This window comes from Lampetra fluviatilis, chromosome 30 (assembly GCF_964198595.1).
Source record: "Lampetra fluviatilis chromosome 30, kcLamFluv1.1, whole genome shotgun sequence".
Taxonomy (NCBI): domain Eukaryota; kingdom Metazoa; phylum Chordata; class Hyperoartia; order Petromyzontiformes; family Petromyzontidae; genus Lampetra; species Lampetra fluviatilis.
The window spans coordinates 829,345-841,540 of NC_136304.1; the positions used below are offsets into that span (position 1 = coordinate 829,345).

General features: G+C 48.0%; 2 protein-coding genes across 4 annotated transcripts in view; one reads left to right on the forward strand and one right to left on the reverse strand.

The window, feature by feature from the left end:
• Positions 1-4,592, forward strand: part of LOC144943102 (inositol-tetrakisphosphate 1-kinase-like) — a 35,291-nt gene extending 30,699 nt beyond the window's left edge. For all 3 annotated transcript variants that reach the window (XM_078870272.1, XM_078870274.1, XM_078870273.1), the window contains exons 10-11: positions 163-328; positions 1,968-4,592. In XM_078870272.1, coding sequence (XP_078726398.1) covers positions 163-328; positions 1,968-2,032 — 231 coding nt within the window. In that variant the 3' untranslated portion in view covers positions 2,033-4,592. The remainder of the gene's footprint in view (positions 1-162; positions 329-1,967) is intronic.
• LOC144943107 (snake venom vascular endothelial growth factor toxin HF-like) overlaps positions 1-12,196 on the reverse strand; it is a 328,067-nt gene that overhangs the window by 184,835 nt on the left and 131,036 nt on the right. The gene's annotated exons all lie outside the window — the stretch shown is intronic.

The window sequence follows — 12,196 nt, forward strand, 5'->3', positions numbered from 1 at the left end:
CGTGAAGCGTTGTTCATGTTCGCGCGTGCCAATCGCTGCGTTCGTTACTAAACTTCCGCCGGAATCGGTTACCGCTTCCTGGCTTTTGGCAACGCGGTAACCGATTGTGAACCCGGTTTAGCGGTGATCCCTTTAACGACGCTCATTTTGAATGGTCTCCAGTTGGACGACGAGGAACCGCCCATGCCGATGCCGCTGTGCGAGCGCTGGGTGCACAAGGTGGTGCGCGCCCTGCAGGACGCGCTGCACGTGACGCTCGTCGGCGTGGACGTGATCGTGGAGAACGGCACCGGGCGGCACTATGTCATCGACGTCAACGCCCTGCCCTGTACGTGCAGCACTCGCACAGCACGCACACGCACACGCTGCCCGCTGCAGCATCCGTTATTAGCTTGCTGCTCTAAGAGGGATTGTGGTGGTTGTTGTCGTCGTGAAGCTGCCCCATCCCTTCCCTGACTTTTGCCACCCCCACCACCCAAACATGCCTACCATAGTGTCTAGATGAAGGAGTGGGGCCTAAGCAGGATGAGGCAGAGCCTAAGCAAGAGGGGGCGGGTCCTAAAAAGGGAAGTCCTGGGCATACAGAGGTCGAACTTCCCTTTTGATTTCAGGTGATAAAAGCACAGAATGAAATACGTGCAGCAGGCAGACTCACAGCTTTCATGCTACAGCTCTGGCCTCAGGCCATCTTGTCAAGTTTATAATGTTTAACCAGGTGAGAACTCAAGAGACCAGGATTGGGTCTCTTTTACAAGAGTGATCTCGGGCACGAGTCTGCCAGTAAGGTGCAGTGATTGCAATGTTTAATCCCAGTTGAGTATTTTAGCGTACTAGACTGTGGGGGCAATGGTGTCTAGCGAGCACCTATTAAGGCTTGCCAGTCGCACAATGATAATAAGACCAACAACGTAATATTCATTTATAGTTTGTAACGCACGCAGGTTTCATTAACTGTCAAAGATAGCGAGAGAGTGATTCGGCACAGAAAAGCACAGAGAAGCGGGAAGGCAGCCAGAACCGGCGGGATTAGTTGCCCAAGCTCTGTGGACCTATACTGGAATGTGTTTTGTCGTGTGGGAGGAAACCAGAGCACCTGCACAAAACCCACACGTGCGTGGGAGTGGGGGTGCGGTGCTAGCACTCGATCCCCGTACAGATATACATGAATCTGGCGAGCCAGGAGATGGCAACCACAAAGCCCCGAGGTAGGGAGAGAGTTTCACGGATGAGTGCGATCCACCATCGCTCGGTGCTGCCTTCACGGCGCTCCTCGATTACAGGCCACGAGCAGCATGGCCACGAGCGCCCGGCAGTTGCAATGTCTACGACCGTGCCTGGCGGCCTTTGCCAAGGGTAGACATTTAAACACCGTGACTCATGCACAGAAAGTGGGTCATTCTGTGTAAGTGGGTGGTTCCTTTACATGAAGCTAATTGAGCCGAGCTTACATTTACATTTACAAGCAAATTTGTCTCTCCTACTCGCTCTCTGCTGCTCGCTCCTACATGATAACATGAGCTGCCCTGCCCATCTCTACACCTTGATAAACAGCCTGCCTCAGCAGATTCCCCCTCTGTTTCACCTGAAGACGGTTGCTTGTGTTGCGATCGAAATGTCGCGATCAAATTATTTTTTCTACCTACGTGACTTTACCGAAAGAACCAAAGAGTATATATTGATATTGTTTGATGATAGTAGTGGTGGCGGCATTGTTCGTCGAACCCTATAGGCAACCAAGCATTTTCCTTATAATCAGGTCCTGCAGTTGTGCCATTACACACTCGGCCGGATTCTATTTGCTGGATGATTGTAGTTGAGACGTGTACGATTTTCTGAGTGTGTGATGCACCCACTTGCCCACCCAGGCAAATGCCCAGCTGCCCAGTGACCCAGTGGTGGTTAAGATGATGACGATGATCACGATGCTGTTGACGTCGACGATAACCGTGATGATTTTGTCGTTGCAGCGTACGACTGCGTGCCGGAGTTTTCAGAGTGGCTGGCCGACTACCTCAACTCTGTGATGAAATGAGGACAAAGAGTCGCCCTGAAGCCTGTTCCATGAGCGAGCACGTACACTTGAGTTTGCCACCACCACCATCACACCCTTGGCTTCACTGCGCACTTGGCTCCACCTGGGTTCAGTTGAGGCCAGCAGAGCGGAGGAACACATTCCTTATGCGCATACACCCGGCGTCTTGATTAACGCAACCCTGTCAGCGGATTAATGAAAGAAAAAGAAACGTATTGTGACACATTGGGTTGAGATTAAAGTCTACCATTTTTATGCATGGTAATGCTTATGACCGTAAAATTGGATTGTTTAATTTCTTTAATGGAACTATTGCGCAAGAAGCTGTTAATATTGTCGCAGATGTGAGTCTGTACGACGAAACACTATTTTTCTACGCAAATGTAAGCGAACGAAATCTAATTGTATTAGCCTACTATACATCAGCAAAGAAATGCAGAAACTGTGCACAACCATTTTGTTAATCTTGTATACTGTATATATCATTTATACAGTATGCTGTTTGTATTTTGGCTCCTCTCATGAAACGTCGTTTTCTGCCTTTTCAAAATAGATGAGGCTTTCAAAGTAACCGTTAAGTAGTGATTACGATCCGGCCGGGTGGCTCAGCGGGAGAGCCAAGCGGCTCGCAATTGGAAGGTCGTGACCTCAAATCCTGGTTGGTGGGGGGGGGGTTGACTCGGCCTTTCATCCCTCTGGTCGATACAAATGACCCCCCCCCCCCCCCCACGGTGTTGGGAGGTCAACAACCAACAACGGTGGTTGTCCGACAGAGACACTGGCCCGCACCTCCCATTAGCACGGTTGACTATGTACGACGCGAAAGAAGTTCAACATCCATACGACCACCATCATAAGAACATGGAATCGCCAGCACTGACTCAGGGCTATAACCGAGAGATGAACACCGATGCCTTAATGCTCATTTGGGCAGAAAACCACTTTACCTTTTGGCTGTTGCATAGTTCTGCTCGTAAAGGACAGTAGAGAACAACTTTTAGAAATGAGCATGATATAAGTTAACCTGAAATGATAACATTTACGTTGTTCAATGTTTACTATCCCAAGTTAACAACAATTGGCATTAACAGCTGACTTGAAAGCAATAGTTCGTAAGACGTACTGTGTTTTAAATTAATTGCGTGAGTATTGGATTCATTTTAACTCATTGACTTCTGGATTTATAGGCAGATTTTTGCAAAATCAAATGAGCAATGTGAATGTGCCTTAAGTTATTTCTATTATCAAAGACAAAATAATTTTGTTTGCAATGAGTTGGGTTGCCGTGATATAATGTTTCACAACACGATACGATAGAATTAGAATGTTCACGACATGACAATTATCGCGATATCAGCTTCCCATAATTTTGCGATTGTTTAACATCTTTTTCGCCTTTAAGTAGGATTCAAGATTTACCGAAAAAGTTTTTCAACTGCAATTCACTCAACCAAGCTGTCATCGGTCTTGTAATCTCTGTGCATCAGCTCAACCTCCTGTAAGTCACCATGCAGCTTCGAGTCCCTCTTCCTCCCCATGCTCATCTCCCCTGACCTTTTGCTCACATTTTTTCCATTCCCTTTCCATCCTTGTCATCTCATGTCCCAGTACGTATCTTCTCTCATTCCCTCTCCCGGGATCCGTTGTCTCTTCCCATTCGTCATATCCGTGACTCTCTTCCCGTGGAGTGCCGCCATGGGTGCAACGGTTGCTCGCCTCTGCAACTTTATAATCTACGATGCGGACAACGCGCCCACCGTCGGTTACAAAATATAAACGAATAATAACTACGAAAGCAATGTCAACTTCCACCGATATTCAAAGCGCTGATTTGATGAGGTTATCATCGCCTTCAATTATTGTTACTCGATAAACATTGTCCTGGACATTAAGTGCGTGAGAAGAACGATAATCGCGATAACACGATAGTTTTGCGAAACGTACGGCGAGTTTTTTCCCCACGGACATCGCCAATATCGCGGCAATCCTGGCGACGAGACCGATTTGCGTTTCCGAGTTACGCGACATTGGGGCATTGTGTGCGTCCTCTGTTCCGTGTTGACATTCATCAAAGGCAAGAACATACCGGATTTATGTTATATGCTGCTGATATAATTGTTTACAATTGAAACGTGTATCAATTCTGTCTATTGGCACATTTGTGTTGGATAACTATAAGCTGATCCTTATTAAAACCGTTGAACCTGTGTGTTTGGTGTAACGTACTCATGCATCGATACATTTATCTAAAAAAAAGGTCATTAAACAATTGTGGACATTAGCACGGTTATTGTTTTACGGCAGATTTGCATTGTTATTTTTGTACAACTTTTATTCTGAATGAGCATAACCGTGTCGTTGTGAATACTCATGGATACATTGTGGATGTTGTTTTGTAGCACAGTATTGTATCGTTTCATCTTGTTTGACCGAAAAAGGAAACGGTTAATAAAACTTGAACGGCGCATACCACTGGCAGAATACTTGGGTCGAGAATGCTTATTTTTCAAACTGGAATTAAAATACCAAACTCACGTAAAATGTTTGTTAAAAAATAAATATAAACTATTCAAACTGCAAGACTGGAGATCTGCTCAATGTGTGTGTGCGCGTGTGTGAAGCGGTGGTGCAACGGGTCGGGTGCTGCTGTACGAACCCTGGGTCCCCACTTCAATTCCTGCTCATGGCCACCAGCAGCAGTGAGGGATTTTATGAACCAGTCCTGGGCCTCCACTAAGTCAACTCAGCCTGAAATCGGTACCTAGTGCGGTGTGTAAACATCGACGCTGGGGAAGCTCAGGCAGTTTGGCGTGGTGCTGGATACCCACCACCTCGTGTGCCGTGCCGGCCTTCAGGGGTGCTCGCTAACAGCACTTGCCCCCAAACAAGTGTGTTGAGGCTATACGGGGAGCCTTTGTTTTGTGTATGGTAACCTGGGTTTCATGCCTGCCCATGAACTGGTGGCAAATGGTATTCGATCGGAGCTTGGGCCTCCTGCACCTCCGGTTGGCTATGTATGGTGCGGACGAAATTTCTACAAACAAATAAAACAGGTAAAAGTGCAGCCCTGCAATTACATGCTGACGTCCACTGCTGGCAGAATGACCTCCCCACGATTGAAGTCGAGAGAGCCCCCTCTCGAGTATATTTTGGCCTACTCTTCCATGCTGGCCTGACGTCTCGGAGGAGGTGGGCATACCCACGTGTTACCCCACCACACGCGACCTGCCGATCGACCGAACTGCGGCGTGTCCATTCGTGCAGCTGGGGAAGAGGTCAGGGGTCAGAGGTTTTAAGAAAACGTGCATCGTTGTTTCAGCTGCCGCGCCGGGAGGTCGAACCGCCGACCTCTGGGTTGCCTTCTAACTTCGGTAGCAACCCTGGGTAGACTTGGCCGACAACGAGTACCCAGTCTGACGTCGTCAACATTCAGAGCTGGTGAGACAAAGGTGGACGAGCATTGGTGGTTCTGCCCCACCGCCACTCGATGCTCGCGAAACATTTCACCCCGGCAGACTGCCAGGCACCTTCTTTGTCTTTTGTATATTAAATGTCATTACCATACGTGAATGCGAGTGACAGCTTGTCGAAATACAATACTCTACTGTCTTGTGTACAGGTTCCCCGGGTATAATGAAACAACCGGTTATTTTTTTCCAGTATAATTGGAGCTGTGTTAGGTGCTGAGTTCTAGAGGACTATTTGATGTTATGATTTACCTACTACATGCATGATAGAACATGTAGGTTAGAATGAGAAAAATCCCAACTGTAAGGGAATGTAAGCGGAGTTTGGGCAGTGAACGTCGCTTAGAAGGGGATTGTGGGCAGATAGTCAGGAATAGCAGCAGAGCTGTCAACCCACAGGGTTTACCCGTATTCTTGTACAGGGGAATTGAGTTTTCAGGTCCATACGCCATACAGCCATTTTAATACGGGCAAAAAGTTTTTTTTTATTGTCAATTTGTTTGTGTTTGTCCCTTGTGATGGGACTTGGTAGGATGAACGTTGAGATGTACAAGGGGCACTGGGTGACCAATAAAGTCTAAATTGGTCTGTAAGAAGGTAGGGGCACTACCGATAAGGGGGTGACAGCTATGGAATAGTAACCGAGTGGCAGAGCCACGGAACCGATCGCGTCCCAAGGTGACGTCCACGCAGGAGACGGAGCGTTGAAATCGGCTCGTGCGTGGGCGCTGGGTGGATTGTCACATCGCACGAGCGTTTTGGGGGAGGCCGGCAGGCCGTCATCCAGCAGTGGATTGAATCATGTGCGGCACATTCGGAATGGACCACTCTTTTAATTATGTCCTCGTGCAGCCGCAAGGGAGTCAAGTGTGGTTTTGTGAAAGTCCTTCTGTGCTGCGCAGTGCATCGATGCACGTGTGGGGGCGTCAATGGGCTGTGGGGTGTCCTGGGATCCCCCGGACCCCGCCCCTCGGTTGGGAGGTGTATAAAAGGCGTACCTCTCTACAGGCTCGGGGCCAGTTGAAGACAGAAGCAGAAGAGCAGCTAGATAGGACCCTGAGACCCCCAGCCCCGCTATGCTTATCAGGGACTCTGTGCGGCTCAGTGGTGAGACCCTGGGAAGCCCCGGCCCGACGTCCTTGTAAGGGCCGGGTCCAGCGGGTCCGTGGTCGGAACTCGCACCCTGGCGAGGGCGAGCTAGAATAGCCTCCCCCTAGGCACCCGTAGCCGGAGGAGCCTGAGTGTCGTCCTGTGTCAGGGGGAGTCAGCCTGAGGCAGTGCCTCCCCAGACAGCGGTGTAGGAGGACCGTAGCCCTGAGTGTTCGGGGGCTGCACCGCCGAGCGTCGTGTTCATAAAGAGTGTTGCCTCCAAGAACCGTCTCCGACGCCTCCCGCATCCACCCCACTACACACGTGTGTACACGCACACGCAGCGTGCGATACTGAGTCGGGCCTGTAGGTGGCTGGCAGGGTTATTGAGTCACCTGACCTGTACACCAGTCACGTGGTTAATGGCCACTCGGTTGAGGATTGCTGTGTGTGACACACGTGCTGTCGAATTTTACAGATTACCACGATAAATGTGTTTGCCCTCCATTTGGATCACCTGCCCACGTCCTTCATTTGGAGTATACAACACATGGCGACATGGCTGACGACGTTTTGAGAAGAACAGCTCCCATGAGGCTGAGTCACAAAAGGTAGTTCAAGGTGACTTAAATAAATGCAAGGGGTAGGGATGTGGCCTTGAATGTATATGCCCTTCATGCCTCCCAAGACATCTGCCGAGTATTGTTTTACGGGAACATAATCTGTAAACACAGCGAGGCGCTATAGATTATTCAAGAGCAGAGTGTCTATTGGAGGCGGTGTGTGTGTGTGTGTGCGTGCACCTTGGCACATTTCTTATGAATGGGACAAATGTGTGGGTGTTTTAGTTGGCTCCCTGCAGCCAGCTTGCCGAGGCTCGTCTGTGCGGCCGCGTTGTCCGGCGTCTCTGTTCTTCCAGTTTCGTGTTTGCGGCGGTAGACGACTCGGCAGCGCTCCCCTGCCGCTGACACGTCGTCACCTCGTGCGCAGGAACCGGTCGACGGCTATTTATACACCCCGTGCCCTCTCTCGCTGTGCGACACTTAGCATTACGACACCTTTCATAGAACACACAAATGTTGTTTTTTCCATTACAGTATTGCCTATCACCAGCATCATGGGCAGGTGAATTCGCCACCTGTCCCTTTTTTCCCAGGACGAAATCTGTCGGTGCTGCTCGGACCGTGAAACATGACTTTTGTTTTCAGTTGCGTACTAAAGTAAATAAAATACACCATTGAGGACAATGTGTTAACAAGCAGCTCTCCCCTTCTCCAGTATTGTGCGATATAATTGTTCCCACTGTAGTCCAGTTTTGTTTTAACCCAATCGGAAAGTGAACCTATGGAGCATCACTGACCATTTGTTTCCCAAATGAAGCGAGGATGGCATCAGGGCAATGTCTGTGATGGAAGGATCTGGACATTTGACGACACTGAGCATTACACACGAGGGGAATTGTTCACAAGGGACCTTGTGCGTCACTAGACACCGAGGCAGATGTAAGCACAACAGCGATTACAGTGGCAGACATGGTGCTGGTGGTGGTCGTATTGATGGTGGAAATGATGGTGGTGCTGTTGATAATGGCAATAATTGTGCTGGTGTTATGGCAGTGATGGTGGTGGTGGTTATTGATGATGGCAATAATGATGGTGGTGTTGATGGTGGTGCTGAGGGTGAAGGTGTTGGGAATATTGGTAGTAATGTTGGCGGGTTGGTTGATGTTTTTTGATGACGATAATTATGCTTGCAAGTGGTGTTGCTGATAATGTTTGATGGTGGTGGTGATGGTGGTGGTGCTGATAATGGTAGGTCGTGTTAGGTCGTGATAGCACTTGATAATGGTGATGTTTGTGGTGATTATATACATTAAAGATTATGTTAGTGATTGTTGCAGTAATTATGGATTGATGATTATACATTATTGATGATTGATGGATGATGTTCAATGATGACGATTATTTATTATGATTAATAATGATGGTAATACAATGTTGACTTAAAGCTTTCGTGACTGCAGGGACTCATATGCTTTGGTTCTTTCGGTAATTATTTTATTATGTTTTATTTTTATTGTTTTATTATTTCCCTTCTACGTGACTTTACCGAAAGAACCAAGAAGATTAATCGCTGCAGTCACGCAAGCTTTAAATCGAAATTATTTCGGTAAAGTCACGTAGATAGAAGAAAAGATAATAACAATAAAATAATAAAAGTACTAAATGAAAATCTACGTCACTTTTACCGAAAGACCCAAAGACTACTCCGGTAACACGATAATGCTTAACACTGACTGACGATGACGACGATGCTGTCAGTGGAAAACACTCCACGTGGAGCACAGGGCGACGATTGGCTCGAGAGCGGTGGCACTGCATTGCGCTCGTGCTGAATCAGCAGACGTCGCATCACTGCGCCTGTCACCCCCCCCCCCCACGTGGCCGCCGCGCAGAGCGAGCACGTGGCTCTGCAGAGCCGGGAGGAGGCAGAAGGGGGCAGCACGCGTGCGCTGTGTCAACCTCTCCTCACATCCCCGGCATTCGCACACAGCCGTCGTTGTTCAGACCAAGGTTGCCACTTGTCCAGGTTTGGCCAGGATAATTAGTGATAGTGCATAGGTGTGATGGACATCGGCTGACTGAGAGGAATACGTCTAGGGTTTGGTCTGTGGAAGAAGGATGTCTGAGGCCAAGCTCTGGATCTGAGGCCCCAACAGCCAAAGAAAGGGTTGCTGCATCACACGGAGATTGACCCTGCTTTAGACTCCCACTTTGAGAGGAAATCTGTAATGTTATTCCCTCCTATGTCTGAATTTTCTCCCATTTCCACTCACGTGCCAAAATCGCAAAGCATGACCCTTCTGCAAATGAGTGTTGAGGCCTTCATGTGTGAATGAAATGCTGCCTTGTTGTGTGTGTGACAGGTAAAGTGGCCAAGTTGACGGATAAATTGGCCCAGAAATCGCTGTGGTTTGAGGCATTCGTCCGCCAAAGAGCTTTTTTGAGAACAAAAAATCGTAAATATAATTGTTTTCATCATTTGTCAATATTCCACTGCTCGAATTAAAGCCTCCCCCCACGTCGCGTTGGTCACGCTGTGAGTTATTCGACCAGACTTCACTGCGCTGGGTAGTGCCATTGAGTGAAAGCTGGCAGACCCAGACCAGGCCCGGTTTGGCGCAGGAGCTTTAGGTGCTGCAGCCCAACAGCCTTGGCATGTAAGTGTTCTCCCCCCTCCCCCCAGCACCGCTTAGTGGCTTAAATGCAATACTGAAGCACTGTGATGAATCCCATCGTGTACTAATGTGGTAATTATTGCCATTTCATCACAATGTGTATTACGATCAAGCAGTGTCCGGCATTAAAATCGCTCGCTCGTTTTTAACGCTGGTTTATCGCTACGAGTGGTATACATCACGTGTTCAAGCCGGCACTGGCATGGCCGTGCTAAATAACCATGGGGTGTTTGGCATTGGGCACGGCTGGTGGTGATGAAACAGTTAGAGCAAGGAATTGATTATACACAGAGGGGCTCCCCCCCCCTCAACAAAACCAACAACATTGGGGCCCCATCCAACTTAATCGGCCCTGCTGATACCGCCTGCCACTAACGCGAGCAATGGCCTGGACTCGAACTCGCGCTCTTTCAGATGCGCTTCTGCGGCCGTTTTGTTCGATGGCTTCGCCAAAAGTCGCTGCGAAGATCGAAGTTCGCGTGGTGGTTTTTGCTCCTTGGCGAGACCAGCGACGTGTTTGTGGTTCATTTGTGGCGAGCACTTTGCGTGTGCAATGAGTGCTGCCTTCAAATGCATTCGTCGCACTTTCTTACAGCGGACTACGCGAATTGCAGTCTCGTGCCAACAGCACCGCTCATTCACGAGCACCGTTCTCTGGACTGAAACGAGAATGTGAATTGTCTGCAGCGTCTTCTTGATGACGTCTCAAGAAAAGAGACACGTGGGAAATATGTGGAGGGGAATTGACACGGACACGTGCCCTGAGTCGTGCCACCACCACGGGATCTTTGTTTGCCAGTTCCCAACTACAGTGTGTAGTTGATGCAGTGCTTGGTTCCTTGAGAAAGGTTTCTATTTGGTGTGGGAACATGTTAACACCTGCTGTTTTATTGCCAGGAAGGCGACAACCTATTCCTATTTTTCACGTGTGCCACGAGTCGTGCGTTATCGCAAGCGATGACGTGACAGCGACTAATACACATTTGAAAAACTTCTCCGTAACGTCTCATTCCGGTACGTATGCAACAAAAATAATACGTTCAAGAAAATAACTTAACTTCATAGCATTGCTACCTTATGGCAAAAACCGCGTTTTAATCGTCGGATGTATGAACACCATTATATTTTTCTCTATTTGCTCACCGATTTTGATTTTAATTCAGACCCCTCTAGAAAACAAATCTCAACCCCCTCTTGCGAGCGGACGGGACCCGCTCTTGACCAGCTGCTGCTGGAGTCGAGGGTGCACCTGCCGCCCACCATCAACTCGAGGCCCCTTCGCACCCCGCATGCAATCAGGATGTCGCGAGTCAAGCGTCGACCTGTGGGCACTTCTCGTGAAACCCCAGCGAAGTGTCAAGTGGACGCGTCCATCACAAGCAGAGGACGCCTTCCAGTCCACACACGCGTCAGTCAGCTACGCTGAAAATGCCCACGAGATTCGGGATTCAATCACCAAAGGACATTTTATTTAAAAGGGTTTATAATCGCCACGTTGTTACCTACTTAAAGCAAGTCTAGCTTTAAGATGTGTGTTGTGTGCATGCTTTATTAATACAATGGTTAATTGATATTGCTCCAGTGAAATAAACTCATCTACAATTACAAGCGAAAAGCCAGTTTTATTACTCTATTACTTATCGTAAATATATCTTATCAAAGATTTAAAAGACCACTGCAAAAAATCCGAAGCTATTATTCATCCAATCACATAGCTACCAATAGTAATTTATTTAAAACAATTCCCGTGTCTGTATCCATGACCAAGAGTAAAAATTTAATAGGACAATATCGAACGCGTTCAGTCAAAGGCAATTAGCTCATGAAATCCGTGCACTTCTCTGGCGATATCCGCGGATGGCTTCTTTCATTCGTTGTCATTTCACGGTGACTTTTTATTCGCACAAGGACGATGTGATAGAGATGCTTCCACGGTAAAACATTTCGGTGTTTTTTTCTGTGAAGAAATGTGAAACGCCTAACTTTGCCATTACAGTCATTGCAAAAAATAAATTCCTAATTTGTGAAAATAAATCCGCTTACAGCAATGGGAATAACTCTCCTGCGTGTAATAACATCAACATTTCCCACTCTAAAAATGTTAAATATTGGTTTGACTGTTCTTGACTGTCATTCTGTGTCGAGCAAATGTAAATTAAAGTTATTTCAGAGGTAGCTCTCTGGTGTCTGCTTCCTTAGGCTGCTCTCGAATACGGAGGCTTTGCACGGCTCTGCAAAAGATCCCATTATGCAGATAATTGGAGAGGTGGGTAATGGGGTCACGGATCAGAGGACTTCCATTGTATGTTACACAGCGACAGTGATCCCCTGGTGTCGCCCTACTTCCACTGTTGGAGTAAGTCCTGTTAG